This window comes from Gregarina niphandrodes (assembly GCF_000223845.1).
Source record: "Gregarina niphandrodes unplaced genomic scaffold scaffold00010, whole genome shotgun sequence".
NCBI lineage: Eukaryota > Apicomplexa > Conoidasida > Eugregarinorida > Gregarinidae > Gregarina > Gregarina niphandrodes.
The window spans coordinates 77,305-98,404 of NW_011645780.1; the positions used below are offsets into that span (position 1 = coordinate 77,305).

At 52.5% G+C, this 21,100-nt stretch overlaps 6 protein-coding genes across 6 annotated transcripts; 4 read left to right on the forward strand and 2 right to left on the reverse strand.

Annotated features, from left to right (window-relative positions):
• Nucleotides 1-167: 167 nt before the first annotated feature.
• Nucleotides 168-3,704, reverse strand: GNI_063570 (putative ABC transporter; the record flags this gene model as incomplete). The annotated part of the gene is made up of 1 exon (XM_011131738.1): nt 168-3,704. One exon carries the CDS (start codon nt 3,702-3,704, stop codon nt 168-170), a length of 3,537 nt encoding a protein of 1,178 aa, XP_011130040.1.
• A 346-nt stretch (nt 3,705-4,050) lies between these two features.
• On the forward strand, nt 4,051-6,335 carry GNI_063580 (glycoside hydrolase family 18 protein; the record flags this gene model as incomplete). The annotated part of the gene is made up of 3 exons (XM_011131739.1): nt 4,051-4,251; nt 4,365-5,079; nt 5,206-6,335. The coding sequence occupies 3 exons, from the start codon at nt 4,051-4,053 to the stop codon at nt 6,333-6,335; spliced, it is 2,046 nt and encodes a 681-aa protein (XP_011130041.1).
• A 144-nt stretch (nt 6,336-6,479) lies between these two features.
• GNI_063590 (lecithin retinol acyltransferase) lies at nt 6,480-9,188 on the reverse strand (the record flags this gene model as incomplete). Its single annotated transcript, XM_011131740.1, has 1 exon — nt 6,480-9,188. The coding sequence occupies one exon, from the start codon at nt 9,186-9,188 to the stop codon at nt 6,480-6,482; it is 2,709 nt and encodes a 902-aa protein (XP_011130042.1).
• Nucleotides 9,189-9,264: 76 nt separating this feature from the next.
• On the forward strand, nt 9,265-9,918 carry GNI_063600 (ADP-ribosylation factor; the record flags this gene model as incomplete). Its single annotated transcript, XM_011131741.1, has 2 exons — nt 9,265-9,465; nt 9,568-9,918. 2 exons carry the CDS (start codon nt 9,265-9,267, stop codon nt 9,916-9,918), a joined length of 552 nt encoding a protein of 183 aa, XP_011130043.1.
• A 659-nt stretch (nt 9,919-10,577) lies between these two features.
• Nucleotides 10,578-14,278, forward strand: GNI_063610 (hypothetical protein; the record flags this gene model as incomplete). Its single annotated transcript, XM_011131742.1, has 2 exons — nt 10,578-11,005; nt 11,176-14,278. 2 exons carry the CDS (start codon nt 10,578-10,580, stop codon nt 14,276-14,278), a joined length of 3,531 nt encoding a protein of 1,176 aa, XP_011130044.1.
• Nucleotides 14,279-14,369: 91 nt separating this feature from the next.
• On the forward strand, nt 14,370-20,350 carry GNI_063620 (esterase; the record flags this gene model as incomplete). Its single annotated transcript, XM_011131743.1, has 4 exons — nt 14,370-17,555; nt 17,695-18,132; nt 18,214-18,789; nt 19,130-20,350. Coding segments are annotated over 4 exons (5,421 nt in total), but the record flags the coding sequence as incomplete, so codon positions are not given.
• Nucleotides 20,351-21,100: the final 750 nt, after the last annotated feature.

Consider the following 21,100-nt stretch of genomic DNA (forward strand, 5'->3'; position numbering starts at 1 on the left):
GGGGGGGGGGACCGTCCATACGGGGAATAAACTGGGAGAGGTATGTGGGCCAGAGATGTGAGTGCTTTTCGGAGCGGTATGTCAGCGTTGCTTTTCGGAGCGGTATGTCATTAACGTCACGTGTGTCGCCTAAGACGACCGCCAGTGTGCGTTAGTGTACGTTGGCCTCAGTGTACCTTGGCCTCGGAGAGGAGAGTGGCATCCTTTTGATGTTTGGTGAAGAGGAACCAGGCGATGAGTCGATAGATGAGTGTCTGAGCGGCTAGTACGGCGATGCACCAGCCGGGTGAGAGTTCGCTGTCTTTGTGGAAGCCTCCGATAAGTAGCATTGTGAAGTTGTTGTCAAGGATTCCTACGCGGCCGGCAGCATGTTCATATAAGCATTGAACGAGGCCCATGTAGGTGAATCGGAACATGGATGTGTAGGAGACGACTTGGAGGAAAGAGTTGGTGTGTTGTGTTCGTAGTATGAAGCCGCTGATAAGTAGGAGGAGGGAGAGTACGAAGACCCCGAGGAGGAGACTAACGGCTTTACTTCGGAAGAGCCCACTAATGGCGGAGGCGAGCGCGTGGGAACTAGCGCAGCCAAAGACTGCAATCACGCCGCTAATTCCGATGGTGGTCCAAGTGCTACTGGAGTGCACCTTCAGACAGGCAACGAGCGCCAGTCCCAGCACGAAACTTGGACCCAAATAAAAGAGGGTGTCAATTAACGAACGACACCAGTAATGCTTCGAACGCGAGTGGAAATGGTTCGATACCTCGCGCACATTCGCAAAATATACAGCCGACTCCACCCCCGTGCAACCAATCACTGCTGTCAACACAAATAGACAGGCAACATTGCTCAAGTCAACCCACAACATTCGTAGTATGTCCCGAACCATTGAAATCATTGTTGGAATTATTACTGGTACTATCTGACATGCTGAGAAATTACAGTAAGCATCCAGGTGTCTGGTAATTGTTGATAACAGTTTTTGCAGCCGCTGAGTATATAACAAGTCTATTACTTTGTCCGTCATCCGTGGAGATATGATGCGACCAATCAAAGTGATTAATGGTAGATCATTAAAGGTAAATGTGTCCTGTAACTGCGACCAAGCATTGTTCGATACCGGACGCTCCTCCAGATTATACGGTAATCGCACCTGGCCCGTATTAATCACGCTCGGACAATCTTCGTCGTGAGTCTCCTTTCCAGACCTTCGCCGCAACTGGCCATCCACCTGCCGCCGCTCCTGTGCGCGCACATCACGGATCGAATCCCACCGATCCACATCACAGGAAGCCAGTTCCCAAACCTCTTTCAACCTGGCCGCCAACGACGGCATCTTCTCTTTAACAAACAGGTCCGACCCCTGTTCCTTAAGCACCGCCAATATATACCTTTCAGTGTCCGTTATCGCCGACGAGAGACTCCCCCCTTGAGCAGAGTTATTGTCTTGAGCAGAGTTACTGTCTTGAGCAGAGTTACTGTCTTGAGCAGAGTTACTGTCTTGAGCAGAGTTACTGTCTTGAGCAGAGTTACTGTCTTGAGCAGAGTTACTTTGGAATAAGACTAAAGGGTCGCGGAGTAGTTTCTGTAACAGCTCCCCCATGCCGCTGGGCACTTCCGTAGTACCGGGCTCGCTGCTGCTGAGTCCAGTAGTACTGAGTCCAGCGGTACTGGGTGCCGTGGTATTGGCTTGTCCCATTGAAAGTGGTATGGCCGGCCAGCCAAGACACTCGACAAGGGGTGCCAATAAGGGCTTGGCCGCGCCTATGGTGCATGTATACATTCCCAAAGTGTTGGATTCATCTCCCTCTAGAAAGCAGCTCTGAGCATCTTTCCAAAGTTGCCAATTTTGTATTGTCAAATAGTCAAGAAGTAATAAAGTCCTATGTGCAGTCTCGATTCCGTATAAAAGATAACTGCCGTCTTCGTCAAAGAAACTGGCGTCATAATAATCGTAGTCTGCCATAGGATTCAGGTAAATGGTGTCTATATCCAAGGACTCGTACAAACAGTCCAGTACTTCTAGAGCTCCTGCCAACACACGGGTTAGTCCCATGACTCGATTGATATCATAATTAACTAACTCTGTCAATAAAGGGTTCGTTAGCTGGTACCCAACACTGGCGCCACTGGTCTTGTTGTACTCAACAGAGCCATAAAGCAGCGTGCTCCATAAACTGCGTGAAAACCCCGTAAGGAAACTGTTAGTCGTAGGATCATCTACAGTTCCGTTAAACTTTTGGAAGCCCTCTAGCTGGTCGTCCACGGACTCTACATTGTGCTGCACATAGTTTTCATCAACTCCACCGGTGGCTTGAACTCCACCGGTAGCTTGAACTCCACCGGTAGCTTGAACTCCACCGGTAGCTTGAACTCCACCGGTAGCTTGAACTCCACCGGTAGCTTGAACTCCACCGGTGGAGGATGAACTCAGGCTCGAGTCTAGCTGAAGGTACAGTTCGCTAACCGGCGATGAAGGGATGAGTCCTGACACCTTGTTCTGGTTGGTGTATATTAACAAGTTCAGACAAAGTATTATGAGAAGACCGATGGTGAGTGACGAAACTAGTCCAGGTGCGCGAAAGCGGATCCAGAAATGCATCTTTAAAGCGTCCCACCAAGTCATGTCGATCTTACTCGGCACGTGCTTCGTAGCCCAGCCCTCACAGCGCGTCGGAGATGGTTCCTGTTCCTGAAAAAGTGTCTTCATTTTGGCATTGTACTCTTGAGGATTAATCAGAACTTGAAGGAAAAAGTCCTCGAGTCCAGTCTTGGCTCTGAAACAGTTTTGCCCTTCACGACCAAAAAGGATGGGCTGTTGCTCTTCGGTAGACCCACCCCCTTCGCTCCTGCGTTGACTTGTGCGCGGATTCACATCCCCTGGATGATTCGCATCACCTGAGGCTGTTATTGGAGCTGCACCAGGACCAACTGCGGGTGCAAGTCCGCTGGGTGTAGCACTCGGTGTAGCACTCGGTGTAGCACTCGGTGTAGCACTCGGTGTAGCACTCGGTGTAGCACTGGGACAGCCGATGGACTTTGACTGTGTGGCGGAGGAGCCTTGTTGTATGTAGTTCAAAACCGTTTCGGGGGTGCCATCGATTAGACACGTTCCTAGACTCATGCAGACGACTCGGTCGTACATCCAGAGGCAGTCCATGGTAGGTTGGTGAATGCTGGTAATTATAGTGATGCCTTTGTCGCGTACTAGAGTCTTGAGTACGTGCAGAATACGTCTAACAATCAAGCTGTCTAGACCATTTGTTATTTCATCAATCATAACGGCGACATCTGGTTCAAGGTCACAAAGTTCAACGCAGAGAGAAATGCATCGACGTTCGCCTGTACTCAATCGAGGGTCGTCTGCACGCGAGTCTAGCTTTTCCGCAACTCCGAACAAACGAGACCACTCGTACGTGTCACACAATCCACGAGTCTCCAACATCTGACGCAACGTTAACCGACTGTATTCCGCTGGCAAATGGTTTGTTACCAATCGATACCCCTTTACCTCCACCGACCAACGACATGTACCTCGAGACCTATCACGACCCCAATGACCTAAATTGTATACTCCAGCCATGTGACGTAACAATGTCGTCTTCCCACTCCCACTCGGACCGATCAAGGCAGTCATAGTACCACGCTCGATCCGCAAGTTGACGTCTCGTAAGTAACCATGCGAAAAGTTCCTCAACACCAACATTGTAAATAACCCCGGCTTGACTGGGGTCGATCCAACGAGTCTAGAAGTCGTTGTAGCCGCACGTTTCAGGACAGGAAACCACTTGAGACAGTGGGCTGTTTCGCGGCCGGGGGGCAGGGGGCAGGGGGGGGGAGGAGAATTTGGTGCTGGACGCGCAGGAAACTGGCGGGTTTACGACGGGCAACCGTTTCAAGAGGGGAAATGGTTCCAGGATGACAAACCGTTTCAGAACTGTTTAGGACGGACTCAACTGTACTGAGCAAGTTTCCGGGACACGCCCTCCATTGATCTGCCCAAGGAGCGTTGTGCTGGTAGTAAATGCAGCCGTGATGAGGACAGGTGCAGCATGCAGATAGTGACCAAGCTGCTTTTGCCGGCCTTGGCGCTAGCTGGGAAGGAGCTAATCTTCCCGCTGGGAGAGCTGACGGACTCGCCGTTCGACTTTGGCACAAGCGTCCTGGACGATGTGAAAATGTGTTACAAGCCGGGGAATACTCCTCCTGTGCAGCAGCCGACGATGCCGATGAAGGGTGTTTATTTAGAGAGTGTAAGCGGGCTGTGTGTGGCGTGTGTGTGTGTGTGGCGTGTGTGTGTTTGACGTGTGTGTGTTTGACGTGTGTGTGTTTGACGTGTGTGTGTTTGACGTGTGTGTGTGTGCAGTGGAACGGAGACGCGGCTTTGAACGGGGTGGCATGGAACTTGATAACGCACGCGTACATTTCATTTGGGGCGGCTACAGTGCGTTGTGGTGTGAAGGTGACGGACGACGTGAAGGAGTTTACGAAGAAGGCGTTGGAATTGGCGGAGAGCAACTCAGGTGACAAGCGTCCGTTGGTGATATTGGCGGTGGGAGGTTGGGCGGATACACGGCATTTCAGTTGGTGTGCAAGCAACTCTAAGCGTCGGTCTAAGTTGGTGAACGCTTTACACGACATAGTTGAAGAGCTTGGTATAGATGGTGTTGACTTTGATTGGGAGCATCCTCGGTTAGGAGGATGTTTGGGTCCTGACAAAGACGATGAGGAGGTAACGAATTGTGAAGGGAGTAAGACTAACTGGATGGATTATTGTGAGAAGCCTAAAAATTGGGCTTTTCACAATAAGGATGATATTGTCGGTTACAGCCAACTATTAGCGGAGACACGTCTGGCATTAGGTTGGAAAAAGCATATATCATTTACAGTTGGTATAGGCGGCCAATTAGATGGTGGTTGGGGTGAGTTACCTGATAGGTTTAATTTCGGCGATATGTGTAAGTATGCTAATTTCATGCAAATGATGAGTTACGATTATTTCGGTAATTGGAATGACCCAGGCATCACAGGGCACCAGGGTGCCTTGTTCTGTGACCAGGAGGATCCGGCTCAAATTAATGGTAGCTACCCTACATCATGGGGAACGAAAGCATGGTGCGGGTATTGGCCATGTGATTGGGTGGACACTTTAGCCGGTGAGGGGAAAGGTTGTCCTTTCCCCCGATTGCACACTGCCGGAGTCGTAGAATGGGCACGCGGACCCTGGGAACCTATGACGGCGGACGGGAGTTTTTGCGATGGCGGAACCTCAGGACAGAAAAACAACGGCTACTACCCAAGCGCCTGTCCACCTAACCGAGTGGCCATAGGACTGCCAGCTTACGGCCGCGGATTCTGCGGCGTTAACTCCTCCACCTCCGGTGAATATGAACCCTTTACACCTTGCGACGTAGACTCCACAGAAACACCCGTCTTTGCCAACTACTGGCAAATCAAGGAATGGGAATCAGATGCGGCCTACACTACCTACTTTAACAAGCGCACACAGACGCCTTTCCTTTACAACAAAGAGAAGCAATATTGGATCTCGTATGCCAACACTGAAGGACTCACTAACCTCACCAAATACGCCATGTGTCGTGGCATGGGAGGTGTCTTCTTCTGGGCTGCCTCTGGTGATTCCGCAGGCGAGCTGCAAATAGCAGCATTCAAGGCCGTGGACGACCAGATGGGTACTACCGGTAGTTACTCCGAATGCCACGCAAAGGTGTCCGGCGGTATTGACGAGACCATCGACTATCAACGTACCATAACCGCATCTGCGGCTAAAAACCCTAGTCCCACTTACACCACCGACACATTGGTTGCCTCCTGCTGTCCGAATTGTGACCCCAAACCTGCTGATGAACCTTCTGACCTCGTCGCGGGTTACAACGGATTCAATCAAGTGAACCCTGCTACGCTACCTTCAGACCCTGGCGATGACCCAGATCCCGGCTCCCTACCCGATCCCTGGAGCCCCGAAGATGACACCGGCCGGACAGACGACGACTCCGATTCTGACGACGACTCCCAGTGCGGTCTACCCGGCTCCTGCGATAACACAAACACACCCGATGATAGTCATACCTACGACCCAGACAACCCTGACAACTCCACTGACCCAACATCTGCTCCCACCGACCCCACCGACAAGAGCGATGCAACTGATGCCACCGACGGCACGTCCGCGCCCACCAACAATAGCAATTGGGTCACGTTCTTCCCCGACACAGGAAGCGGTAACGGAAACGGATCCACCCAGGTCAAGTCTATCGTCACGGGACTTACCGTCGGTGCAGCCGTGGCTATCGCGTACCTTGTACACAGGAACTAGACCATCTTTTTCTCTACCTTTTTTTCCTTATACTTCCCACCACATTTCATCGACCACACCTCGGGAATCATACCTTGGGAATCATACCTTGGGAGTCATACCTTGGGAGTCATACCCTCACTAAGCTTGGCGTCAATTGTTTAGTCAGCTGTTAAAGCCTTTGAAGAAGCCTTTGATCCCAGTAGAGATGCCCCGGACCTGTAGCGAGAAGGCAGAACCGGTGGAGCACCAAGTAGCGAAGTGTTCGCAGTTGCTGAGGAATAGATTGTAGGAAGGGAATGGGAAGTCGGGATATTCATGGAAACCGCAGTAGGCGAACTCGGCTCGTCTCGCTGCGTTTTCGATCAAAACATCGGCCTCAATCACCCAAGGTTGTCCTGACTTGTAGATGGGTGTGTCCTCAGGACCGATGAGGGGCTCGTTCCTTGCTCGCACGTAATTGCGTACTCGCACAACTCGATGCCCGTCCATGAAGGATCGAAGACTCGCCTTGCGCAAATGCGTCAGTTCCTTATTCGGGACAAGCAACGTGCTTAATGCACTCTCATTCCCGCTAAAGTGGATCACGTCGCCACGACCCACGTAGATGCCATGATGCGTCATTAAACCCAGAGCTCCAGTCTCCCGAATCCGACGGTACAGATGCGCCCCGCGCTCCAACGGCCTACGGGTAATCAAACAGTCCATCGCAGGACCGTAATTTAGCAATTGCTCATACACACCTTCCTCGTTACGACACACAACTACCTGCGTCCTCGCCTGAACCGTAGCCACCAGCAACTGTTCCGTCGCCGAGTCCGAGCCTCCGACTGGGGCTGTCTCTACACCTCCCTCAGCCGCACCCCCCTCAGCCGCAACCCCCTCAACCGGACACTCAGCAGTGGGTTTAGCACCGGAGGATTCGGTAAGATGGCTCGTGGCAGGTGGGGTACTGGCAGGTGGGGTACTGGCAGGTGGGCTGCTGGCAACTTGGTTGCTGGCAACTTGGTTGCTGGCAACTTGGTTGCTGGCAACTTGGTCCGTGGCTAGTTGGTTGTCCACGTAGGAAAGCAGAACCTTCTCGAACGTGGACTTCACTTGATTCACCACTTCTTCCCCTATTCGCCCCTGATCATTGAGGCAGCTTGCGCCTCTGTGAAGCATACCCTGTAGTTCCAGTTTGTTATAGTCGGACATGTCATGAGGTAGTCGGACCTCGACGATACAAACTTGTTGTGCAGATTGAAGAATCTTGACTAACCACACGAGCCACTTACGCAATGTCTCGGTGGCCTGCAGTGTTTCGGTGGCCTGCAGTGAGGTCACTGTCCCTGCGGCCACCACGACGGGTCCTTCCGATCCATTCGGTCTCAGAGCGACTCGCAGGGACGACGCTTGTCTTAGCGGCCCGTCCGGTCGTTCCCCCGGTTTTTCGCTATCGCTAAATCTTCCGCTAAATGACTCGTTGGTGGACGCTCCCGCAGGCGTACCAGCCGATGCCTCAGCACTGCCTCCCGGAGCTTTGATGGGGAGACGTCTGCAACACAACAAGCAGCGTAACAACAGTCGACGCTTCCGATGATAGTTTGGGTTGCGTTCCTTCTCCGTCTCTCTGGCCACCGTCTCGTCTTCTCCCTCAGGCAACACGTTTGGCGACGCTCTTCCCGGCGGAGTTGGCTTCAACGTTAACTCCATTAACGCACTTGTCTTTGGATCGAAAACGGATACACCCTCACGCCGATATAAAACCGAATCAAACACCTTAAGACGGCTTTCACTCCGCCAACCAGACGCCTCTACTACCCCCCCGGCAGCCATATCAGAGCGCCTGCTTGCTTTGTCAGAACGACTACTTGTCTTGTCAGAATCAACGTTAACTCCACCACTCTTCCCATCATCCAAGCCCCTCCCATCGCGTGATAGTGCATCTTCCAAATCCTCCCCCTCACCTGTCAAATCGACCAACCCTTCATTGGTTCTCCTGTCAGCGCCCGGAGCGCCTCCCACAATCCTGATTTCTGTCGTCTCAATTTCGATAGAATTAGCCCCTTCAGCCAGCATCGGGTCAGCCAATGTCGGGTCCGAATCGGGACTGCTGTCAGAGGACAGCTCAGCCGCCGCATTGCCATCTTCACTAAAGGATCTACCTTCCTGTTCACCTTCCTGTTCACCTTCCTGTTCACCTTCCTGTTCGTCTTCCATAGAGTGATAGAGGCTCTCGTCGTCTCTAAGCATGACATGGTCAGCACCTAGATCGTCGGTGTGCACCTCGAATATCACGAAGGCCTCTTTAAGTTTGGCCTTCAGCGCGTGTGAAGCGGCTTCCGCCTTAGCGGCAATCGCATCGTTCCAAGCGGTTATAGTTCCCGGAAGAGCGTCATCTTCTGGTGGCGGTGAAGGCGGTGGTTCAAAGCTTTCCAAGGTGGCTCGGTTGGCATTAACTTCATTCATGATGGGTATCAGGTAAAGCATGACGGCTAGAGATAAGTTAAGCCGCACCGCCACGACATTGGGCCGATCGACAGCCAGGGGTTTATCAGGTGGGCCCGAAATGTGAGCAACAGAGCTAGAACGGGCAGATACACCTTGGTCGTTAGACGAACGGTCATCAGACGCAACCCCTTGGTCGTCAGATGCGGCAGTAGTGGTAGTATTGGATCGGTCTAGATTAGCATGATTAAGGACAGAAGTATATTGTGGCCAGATATCCAGTGGTGACATTGACTCCAGTTTGGTAATCTCAATGTAACCTCCTAATGGTCCCTCGTAGCCATTGAAATTACCGGTTATGTATTTGTCTATAACTACTGCTCTCTTGTTTACTCTGTTCTTATCACCCTCATGTACATAGTTGCTTAACTCCCATTGTCCCATTGTCCATCGTTCCGATAGCTCTGCGTGCTTGGAGATCTTTGACCGAGCTGTGGCGGAATTTATTAATACTGGGGTGATGGGATCTTTCGTGTCGAAAGCATTGTCCTCCCTGTCGGCGTACTTCGGACAGCGGCAAGCCAAAATTCTAATCCTAGGGTTAGACAATGCAGGGAAGACTACTATACTCTACCGATTGCAACTGGACGAAAATGTTGAGACTGTATCAACACTGGCATTTAACGCTGAAAGCATCGAGTATCAAAACATTAAGTTTCAGGTAAGTAATGAATGGATGGATGGAGCAGAAATCGACCGTGCACACGTGTGTGTCAACAAATAAACACGCGTTTATGCATGTTCCTGACCGTATTTATTTCAGGTGTGGGATCTAGGAGGGCAGATGTCTATACGACAGTATTGGCGTTGTTACTTTTTGGCGACATCAGCTGTAATTTTCGTGGTTGACTCAACTGATACTGCTCGAATGGACGTGGCCAAGGAAGAGCTACAGACTCTCGACGAAGAGGAAGGCTTAGAGAATGCTGTATTCGTGATCTTCGCAAATAAACAAGACGCCCCGGGGGCATTGTCTGCGGCTCAATTGGCGGAGGAACTTGAGCTGAGCAAGATACGCAATCGGTCGTGGAGCATATTCAACACAAGCGCAGTCACCGGCGTAGGAATAAACGAAGGTCTTGATTGGCTCTGTGCGGAGATCATGTCTAAATAACAAGATAGCGCACGAGAAATACCCCCTCCTCCCTCCTGCTGAAATGTGCCCCCTACTATTGGTATGTCCCTAGTATTGGTAGATCCCTGCTATTGGTAGGTCGACATATCGACATCAACTTATCAAGATCGACATCAACTTATCAAGATCGACATCAACTTATCAAGATCGACATTCCATTGCCTCCATAGCTGCCACACACACTTTCAGTTATGTAAGTTATGACTCGTTTGCCTTACAACCCAATCGTGGCTCCCGACAAGATTATCCAACCAAAATGGCCCTGCCAAGAAAGACTGTCCACGTGCCGATCTTTGGGGTCGTCGACTTCCCTCACTTTGGTGGGTTCCCTAGTGGAGTCAATCGTAGCACTTTCGATTGGATATTATTCCACGACGCCTGTGGTTTCTGTCAACGTGTCAGAAGCTGAGTTCCGGTCGGATCTACTGATAGTGTCATTGAGATGATGTAGAGAATTGAAGCGCAGAAAATTGGAGCATAGAGAATTTATGATCGCGCGTTGTTCAGGTCGGAGTGCGCGCGTTGTTAAGGGTCCCTCTGCTGTGGTGTCTTTTCGGTTATGCGGCCCCGTTAGGTTGTGGTGGTTTGATCGGCGTTGGTTTGATGGTTGTTTGATCGTTCCGAATTAATTTTTGAAAATGGAGCGGGAGACGATTTTGCAGGACGAATTTGGGTGGGCATGGACCTTCCGCGAGATCCACCGTATTGGTCAGTTGTTGAGCGAGTCGAATAGTGTGGGGACGGCGGGAGCAGTGGCATCGAACCTTGTGGGGCGGTCTCCAGTGGTGACAGATAGCTTGGGGCGGAAGTGGTGGTTGACGTATGAGATTATGAAGGAAGGCTATTTAAAGGTCTCTCTGCACTTTGACACGGTGCCTTGTCAGTTCAAACTTGCCCTAGATACATTTGACGCGGCGGGCGTCCGAAGTCCCGTCTTGTCCGGAGGGACACCCACTCTCGTGAGCGTGACCAACGACATGTTCGCCAACGCCACCTTGGGCTCCGGACTCGCGCTCGCCCGCGGCACCGAAGGCGGCCAGTGCTTCCTCATGCTAGCATACAAGCAGTTAGACGGTTGGCAGGATAATTTCCGCCTCCACATAGCCCTTGTTTTTCAATGAATTCATCAACCCATGAATATCCCGACCAGTACGCAATCCCACCTGGATGCGAACCCAAGCTTTCTAACCAGCCAGGAAGAGACGGATTTACCAACAGAAATGGATTTGCTAATAGCAATGCACTCGCCCGCGAAGACCACGACGACGAAGGCGAAGAACCCGAGAATACGGCTGGCCTCAACAACTCCAAGACGAGACCGGAATCAGGCCCTACGTCCACGGCAGGTCCTACGTCCACGGCAGGTCCTACGTCCACGGCAGACCCAACGGCCACAGCAGGTCCTACGTCCACGGCAGACTCAACGGCCACAGCAGACCCTACGTCCACGGCAGGCGGGCTAGACAGATCCAAAATGAACTCCAAAATGAAGTCAGGGCTAGGAAGTGATCGGGGCCCCGCCTTTGGGCTCGCGACGGTCCCAAATGCAGTACCCGTCTCAGCACCCAGAGACTCTCTTCCCGAAAGGTCTTGGGAGCGGAGCAAAGGCCTGAATCACGCGGACGAGTACTCCATCCCTCCAGGATGCAGCGTCCCCCAAGATCCAAGGACCTCCGGCCCACCTGGTCAGAAGCAATTTAGTCGGGGCCCATTCCGTCAGCACCCACCCGGTAGGGGTGTATCCGGTCCGGGTGTATCCGATCCTGGAGGTGTAAACATAGATGAAGCGGACGAGTACTCTATCCCGCCTGGTTGCGGTGGAGGTCGGGTTGTTAATCCTCGGAGCACAGGTCATCCTACCCCCCCGGATTTGGGAAGCGGTCCCGACCCAGCTCCCTTGACCGAACCGTTTCCGGACGAGTATGCCGTACCACCAGGCTGTGCGCCTCCGGCCAAACCATTTCCCAATAATCGAGAAAGAACTCCGGCTGGAGGCCTTGTGACGCCTGTTCCCTTCAAGGCGTCCACTTCCGGACCGCCGGCCCGGTCTACCCCCGACCCGGGAACAACCGCTTTCCCTGGAACCGGCACCTTCCCTGGTCCAGGAACTGCCGCCTTCCCTGGTCCCGGACCCGGATTTTCGGGGGCCGGCTTTCCGGGAGAAAGTGCAGGCGAGAGGGGCAACGAGGAGATGCTGCAGCCGCCTGGGAGTCCTATGAAGAAGAAGCCGGAAGAAGAGTTCCGCGGCATGTCGGTCAAGGAGCTACTCACTGACTCGCGTTGGGAGGCCAAGGTGCACGGGCTCAAATACGTACGGGAACAGCACCCCTCTGAGGAAGAGGCGGTGGACGTGCTCGACTCTCTGAAAGACAAAAGCGTACCTGTGCAGAAAGAGTGCGTCGAAACAGTGGGATACCTGTGCAGGCTCTTGGGAGGCAGCGTTGACTCACCAGAGAATCAACCCCAAGTCGACCCGGCCAGTCACCAGCGCCTCAATAGCCAGACGGGAGAGCCCATAGCACGAGAGCGGTTTGTGAGCTTGCTGCTGACTTGGTGGCAGGAGACGGCGGTACCGCTGATCCTGAAGGGTTTATTGAATCAGCCTAAGAACCGGAGCGCATTCACGGACAACGTTGGGGACATTTTGTGGCTACTCGGTGGCTCTGTCGCGCCTGCTGACTTGACGGGGCCGTTGCTGGACGGAGTTAAGGCTTACACGGAGACGAAGTCGGGCGAGGTGCAGGTTTCAACCAGGTCGTTCAAGGGCGTCGCGATCAAGTCAACCACATCGGTCTTCGTTGTAATTGACAAGATCATCACGCTGTACGGACTGCGCATGGTGTATGTGGACAAGCTGCTGTGTTTGTGCGCCGCCTTTATCGCAAATACTGACCGGACACTCCGCGAAACACTTTATCAACTTTGTGTACTCCTCTTCCGCATTACTCAGAACGGCGATCTCTTCGCCTCCCTGATCAAGCAGAAACCGATTCTGACGGAGGTCGAGTCCCGCTGTGCCCAATACAAGGACCAACCACCGCTCAAACCGCAACGCAAACTCTTCGCGCCGCCTCCCCCCAATAATGCCGGTCAAACCGCCGCCGTAGACCGTGCCCCAGAAGAGGACGGGCCCAGCGACTTGGAGAACTACTTGCCCGCCGTGGACTTGCTGGGCAGCCACTTCAGCAGCGAGACCTTCGAGAAAAAGTACAAAGAACTATCCTCCTGGAGCCTGCGCAAAGAGTATTTGGATAACTTTGTCAAGCCACTCGAAACAAATAAGCGCATCAAGACCGATTCTCTGGTGCCCGCCAACTTGCGCGCCGTAGTCAACCTGCTCGTCTACATCGTCGATCATGAGACCAATATTGCCGTACAAACCGTCGCCGTTCGCGCAGCCGCCGCAGTCGCGACAGGCTTGAAGGAACACCTGGGAGTCGAACTCAGTCGCGCCGTCGTCAAACATCTCGTGGTCCGACTTCGTGATAAAAGTAAACCGCTGCAGACCGCCATTTTGGAGTGCTTGACCACGGTCTGTTCACACTGCTGCAGCCTCGACCTCCTAACCGATGACGTTGCCACTGTCATTGATTCCGGCAAAAACCCCCAGCAGCGTCTGCTGCTGTTAGAATGGCTCGGACACGTTATTCCAAACACATCTCATGAAATAATGTCCAAATGCCTCAAACGGATTGTGGGCGCTGCAGTTGAATGCATTGCAGATCAGCAAGTAGACATACGCTCTGCAGCAGGAATGGTCGTCATCCAATGTTCAGATTTCAACGAAAGAATCGTAAGCCTAGCCATCGACCAAGTGAAAGACCCCAAGAAAAAGACCACGCTCAAGGAAGTACTCGCCAGGGCGGGAAAAAACCTGGCTAGTCCGGGTCGCAGAAGTCCAGGCCATCACACCGCCGGCCTCTCAACTGCTGGCGCCTACCCTAGCTCCGGCAGCTTCACCCAGTCGCCTCTGGTCAAAAAACCATCAGCGACCGCGGCTAAAGGGGCGTCCTTCAAAACCAGTTCCTACGACCATGAGAAACCAGGGGCTGCAACGCACGCGGCTGCAACGCCAGGGAATACTGGAGGGGGTGCTAACCAACCCGGCCATCCCGCTGTCACCGGCCCAAATCTCTCGGGGGAGAACCTGGTCGCCTTCAAGGAGCTGCTGGAAGCCACAGAATTCATTGATGTTCAGGATGTCATGGACGATGTAACATCCGCCAGCTGGAAGACGAGACTTACCGGATACGAGTTAATTAAGGATCATTTTGTCAATGTAATCTTTTCCCTGTTCTTGCTGCCGTTCTCACTGCCCCGCTGCGCTGTCGCATCCTAGTTGGTATCGCCTCCTAAGTCGTGAATCTCGTAGTGAATCTCGTTTCTTTTAGAGCGCTATATTTTGCAAACACGTGTGTGCACAAGTTTCAATGGTCTCTGTTATGTTACAACTGGGTGGTCCAAATATTGGCAGTGCTAATGAGTCGGTCTTGAGGAAGGAGTTGCAAAATATGAATGTTGTTTTGGCTGAAGTTGGGGCGCTGCAAGCGGCTCGATCTGATATCGTTTTGGATTCGTCTCGGTGCGTCAGCAATGGAATTCTAAGCCCGCAGTTTGTTGGGTCTTTATTGAAGTACTATTTGAACCATAGCCAAGATTGCCTGCCCAGGGTGGACAAGGATTTACGGAACTTCATTCTGGAATTAGCTGGTCTGCTGGGTCCGATGTTTGTTTTGAAAAACTTCAAGCAGCATTATAAAGACTCCAGGGAGCACTGGAGCATACTGTATGAGATCTTGACATCGTTTGAAATCGCCTCATTCCAGCCGGGGTTGGCGATAGCTTGGCTGAAGGAAATTCTAGCAGACATCAAGTCGCGACCGAACAGCAACATGTTGCAGTCGATAATGATGAAACGGTTTAATGCAATGGATTTGCGGCTGAGTACGATTCCGAGAGAGATCGATGCCACCTTGAGCAGCGTGCACCCAAGCCGATGCATAAAAGGAGTGACGGCAAGTTATCCAACCGGCCCTTATTCGACCGGGGGTTACTCTACCGGTGGTCCTCAAGCAGTCAACCTTCAGGGGGGTGGTCAGCATGGTCAAGGAGGGGGTCAGCATGGGCAAGTATTGGAGCATCATGGTAGTATGTCGGGGATTGCGAGTGGCGTTCCTTCCGGAATGGCTCGGCGTTCTTTGTATGAAGTGAGTCCTCAGCCAATTACTACGGGTCCTGGCGGTGGTCCTAGCGGTGTCCTTCCTGGCAGTGTTGTGCCTGGGGGTGGCCCGGAGGTGTTGGAGGTTTCGCGGCAAGTGTTGAACGACTTGGTGTCGGGAGAATGGCGTTTGCGGCGGACAGCGTTGGCTAAGTTGAAGGAGTTGATTCAGGACCACGAGTACGCACCGAGTGGAAAACATTTGGAGGTGGCTACAGCTTTGAGTAAGGCGCTGAAGCACGATGCGCAACGACATGTGTTGGCGGCTTTAATGGAGTTGGTGGCGGAGTTCCCGTTGTGTTTGTCATACAGTCAGGTGTTATTGGACAGTGCGAAGGTGTTGGTACCGTTGTTGTTGCCTCGGATCAATGACAAGATACCACAGGTGGCGCATACTGCGGTGCAGGGTTGCGAAATTTGGTTAAGTAGGATCGGCGTTTTGAATTTTTCCTACTATGGTATTTTCGGATGTACTCAGAAGCCGCTGGTCACACGTCTGACGGCAGACAAGAAAGAGATTTTGTATTCGCTGATGGCCGAATGTCTACGACACCAGGGGCTGGACAAATACCTCCCGATGGAAGGTGACCACGCTCTCCCGTTCCTGGAATTGTTATGTTCGGACGCAGCAAACGAGCGATCGCAGCCGTTGGTGAAGGTGTGTTGCAACATAATTGCGGAGTTCGACCTGTCTGCGGGAGAGTGGGAGTGTTTGCTGACGGCGGTGGAGTCAGTAGGGTGTCTAAGTGCGGTGCAGGATGCGATATTGCAGAAGCTTAATGACGGTTCGGCGGCGGAGTTGGCATTATTACCCTGCCTAGAAAACGAGTCGATGTCGAAGCGTCTGAGTGCTCGAAACGGACGCTGGAGTCCGACGTCTTGGACGAGTATTGAGGACATCCGAAAGTTCGCGAATGAGTGGAAACCGCACGTGACGGACAACTTATGGTACTCTATGTTCCCTGAACTAAGTTCGGCCGATTTCCAAACGACTCACGCATTAGAGTTTTGGAGCTTCGCTGTGGAATTTGGATCTAAGTGTACATGTGTTGAAGACCGGCTGGGGGCAACGGATAACTTTGTGCGTATTTTTGACGAGCACGGGGGAATATTTGACCTATTATGTCAATGGCTGTTGTGGCGTGTCACAGATCCGTCATGTCTAGTGCGGGCTACCGCAGCCCGAATTCTGCAGGAGTCCATGGCCCGTTTAATTGCTGCGCGAGTGGACGTACGATTCCTGCAAGAAAACGGTTTCGAGTTGACTACGTCTATTTTGCTCGAGGGCACTTTAGACTTTGGGTTGACGGAGAAGTTACTGGACGCCTTCCTGGAGCTCCTACCTTTGCGGGCGGCGCCATCTAGCGCGGACGAGGACGAAGTGTATGCGACACTAAAGGACGTATTTTATGCGTTGACGTTTGTGGCGCGAGATGTATGTCGACTATACGCGTTGACCATGGTTAAGTACAAGAGGCATCCAGAGGTGTTAGAGTTAACACGTTTCATTATTGAGCAAGAGGGCTGGCACGCTTGTTCGAATCTTTTTGGCGAGTTGACGGAATTTGCGCAAAACGCGCTGAGCGAACAACAGAACACGGTAACTGAGCTGGCAGCGCACTGTATGGTCCTCATCCTCCTGTCACTCACGCGGCGCGCTGCCTCAACCGCCTTGAACAAATTAGAGGAACAGATTCCGGGTTGCCGCAAGTTTGTTTCGCGCTATACACGCGCACACCAAGAACTCCTCAGCGTCTTTCCCAGAGGCGGGGTCGGTGGCGATGAGAACTGCTTCGAGGAAAAGAACGTGGACGCCGCAGTCTATCTTAGTCGCGGGGCGGAGAACGGGGTTGAGGGCGAACGTGTGGGCAGCCAGGATGATGCACCAAGTGCGACACGCGGAGAAAAAAATGCGCTCCAGGAATTAGACGCAGTCGTGGCCGAAATTGGCCTGGATCAAAGCATCCAGGCCGCCAAAGCCGAGATCGAACAAAAGACCTGGCTACTCAAACAACATCATACTCAGATCAAACTGCTAGACTGGTATTACGAACTACAACGAGAACGAGAAGGTAAACAGGTGGGGGTAGAATCCGAACTCGCCTACTGGAATGGCGTCCGCCTCCTAGAATACGCCCAGAGCAACGTTGACAACAGCTACATCGTCCTAGAATGCAAACGCCTCCTGCAACAAGACATGAGTCAAATAAGCGAAGCAGCACAAGTCCTCCTTACCATACACGCGCAAAATTCCAAAGACACAGAAGGACGCTCAGAATGGATGTTGCCCTTCAGTATGGACCTTATCTGCGGCTGCTATAACGCTCTACGTAATGTCTTCCAAATAGACAAAATGGCCATGCCCAGCTTCATCAAAACCGCCCAATGCGTCGCAGATGTAACCAGACACACAGCGGTAGAGGGGGCCGAAGCCCCCAGGGAGCCGAGGGGGCCGAAGCCCCCAGGGAGCCGGGGAGGGGGTGGGGAGAGTCCATGGTCCACTAAGTCCACTAAGAAATTGTGTCTTCGTTCTGTAGTTAACGTTTGAGGTAAGTAAGGATCGGAAAGTATTGCATCAGGCTTCTCCAGGTTTGCTTTGCGAGATGTTTGGTTCCGTACTATCCTGCATGGGATGTCACCATCACTGGGATGAGCTTCCTGGGAGCCAAGTATTGGTCGAGAAACTGAATGCTATAATGGGCTCCCATTTGCTTGGTCTGGTGTCTCCACGAACAGCCTCCTGTATTGTCGAGTGTCTCTACGATTGTGCCATACCCACTAGCCACATTATGAACCAAGTGGGCTCCTCCGATGTCGCCAACAAACGGTCAATCGATGCGGACCTCTTCGTACGAGTGTCCAAACGATTCATTCGTAAACTCAACATGAAACACCCTCAAGTCACTGAACTAGATCGCGACAACCTGTACCCACTCTCTTGTACCGACCGACTCAACTACTTGCGGACCATAGACGTAAACGTTCACACATGTTTGGCAAACACGTTTGGCAAACACGTTTGGCACACACGTTTGGCAAACATATACTCTTTATAGTCGGTCATTTCGTGTTTATTAATGGTTGAGATCTGTTTGTCCACTCCGACAGATTATATGTCGTTGAGGAAAGCTTTGTTGAATTGTATTAGGGAGACATTTGCCAGTTTGCTGATCTATACACCTGCCCTGGTTGGCATATATTTGCGAGATAAGAATTTCAGTTCCTGCTTTGAGGAGGTTACGATAAAGGTGAAGAATAGCAATTCTCCATATAAGGATTTCTCCGCTGTTGCTCTGATGCTGGATCCTTCCATGTCGAGGACCAAATTCGCCTCGTATGCTTTGGAAAGGATCATGAATGAGAGCACTTCGGTTCGACCAAACTCCGACACGAACTACATGCTATTACATAAAGCCTATCTTGCTAGTGGCCAGAATTCCAAGCTTACCCTTCCTGATGAGTTGCCCGTGTTTTCTATCAACGAAATTGTTCACAAGGCTCCATCTAATATTTCTCTAACTACTCTAGATTCAACCACTGCCGGCGGCTGGACCAAAAAGCGGGACCAATTATATGTCGGGGAGGAAGCGAAAAAGCGAAGTGATGTCGTACCATTAGAGGAACTTAAAGTCGTAAGCCTCGCTAGGTCATACGAGCCAGCACAGATTTCCGCATGCTTTACCACACATGTGTGCGAACACGCTTTACTACACGCCTGTACAAACACTTACAAAAACAATTGTTGATGTAGACGTGGTTGCGGAAGTTGGGTAGGCTATGTGGATCTCATGTTGGTGAGATACCGACGGCTGGGCATGGCGAAGGGGCTGCTGGGGAGAAGTTGACGAGTTTATGCATGAGGTTTCGATCTTTTTGCCATTCCTCTTTTTCCTCTTAAAAAAGATGCAGGTCAGCCCCCTGGTGTCGGTGGTGGAGGCGCGTTCGTTCCTCAGTTCATTGGTATTGTTTGAGAGATCTGATGCGGAGATATCTAAGCTTGGAGATAAATTAGTATTGCAACTGTACAGAGAGACGATAGGGCGGCGATCGATGGGTCGTTTGATCCACAGACATGAGCAGAATTTTGGTGGAATTCCTTGCTTGATAGCGCACAATTGTTTGCGCCCAGAACGCGCTATAATTTATTTACATGGTTTTGCTAACTCGCCGTTCCATGCGATTCCTTTGATCGAGCGGTACTACGGTCTGAACATGGACCAGGGCGAAACGGCCAACGCAGACGTGTGGATCATACCCCGGGGGCCCATTTGCGTGGGCGGCGTAAACGAAGAAGAGTGCATTTACAGCCGCGCCCCGTCCGTTTCGAACCGGCGACTGCCAGATTCAGGGATGATGGATGGCAACCTGTACTGTTGGTGGGAGCTGTCTAGTCTAAGAACCAAGGGCACATTCCGGCAACTCGTGGACGTCGTCAAGACCAAGCTTTTCACACCCATGGACCTCGCCGGCGTACTGGCAGATATCGCCGCAGTCATCGATTCGACCGCCCTCCTGTACGGCTTGTCGATCCGCCAAATATACGTAGCCGGCTTCAGCCAGGGAGCCACACTCGCCAGCGAGGTCCTCATTCACAGACCCGACCTCGCCGGAGCCATACTCCTATCCGGGGGGTCGGCCGCACGAACAACACGTCATAACTCCAGACGTACTCACCCACCCTCGTCCACCTGCAACGACGAAAGACTTTGGCAAAACACCACTAGTACTACGCTCGTCAGCACTCCCAGAACCAACACTTTCACGAGTACCCCCACTACCCTCACCGGTAGCAATATCGGCGGCGCTCCCTCGCCCAGGGCACGAACAGGATCCTTCTCTACTTCTGGAACGCCGGGACTGGAAACACCTGTATTTGTATCCCACGGAACCAAAGACAATGTCATCCCTCTTACTCTAGGAAAGCTGCTGCGGCACCGGCTTTCCAACAAAGGGTTCTGCAACGTAGAATTCTTCACGTTCTCCGGCGGCCACGAAGTCACCGATGAAGTGCTGCAACGGCTGGCTCGCTGGATGAACTTCGACCGCAACCCCGCCCAAAGTGATGGCAGACTGCTCGCCAAAATTCACAACCTCGGGCAACCAGTCAGAGCCGCCCGCTGCAAGAACACGGAGGGTGTCACCGGAAGCAAATCCTATGTTCCGGCGCCCTGCCTCACACCCGAACCCCTAAACGTACGCTTGCACACATGTCTATCGCACGTGTGTGCACACATGTGTCCATATGTGCACACACGTGTGCACACGATTTTGGACGCATTCGCCTGTTCAGACAACCCCGTTCAGCTGGTCTGAACTCCCGAACAAGGAAGCGCGTTTCTTCGCGGAAGTTTGGCTGAGACTTCCTCGCCTGAGGAACTGTATATCGCTCCCATCCAGCACCGTTGAGTACATGACACCGGAGCCGGACGATGAGGCCTTGATAAGGCACATAAGCAGGTTTAATGAATTACAATGCGTAAGCCAGCATAGTGTCCTACCTCGTTTCCCACCTCAAGGTTCTACCTCAGGGCCTCCAGCTAGAGATTCTATCCCAGGGCCACCGAGTGGATCTCGCGATTCTATCTAGGAATGTGTGACAATAACGAGTGCTTTTAGAATGAGGAGGAGTCGCCGACCGGATCCAGTCGCCGTCATCGCATAAAAGGATTCTTCCAGCGGCGACGGCGTCGGGCGGGCGGGTCATCGTGGTCGTCACAGTCTGGCCGGGAAGACGGGGAAGAGAAGGACCCGCGAGACGACTCGCAGCTCCGGGACTGGTACGGCCTGCTCTAGCAAGGGACTCGAACCAAACACCTAGAACCAAAGGGCCGCCTGACACGGCTTGGGGAACAAGGCGCAGGCGCTGGCTGGGGGGCTCAGAATGAAAGGCCCCGGGGGGGGGAGGGGGGGGGGGGGGGGTCGGGACGGGGCGTCGTGTGGCGT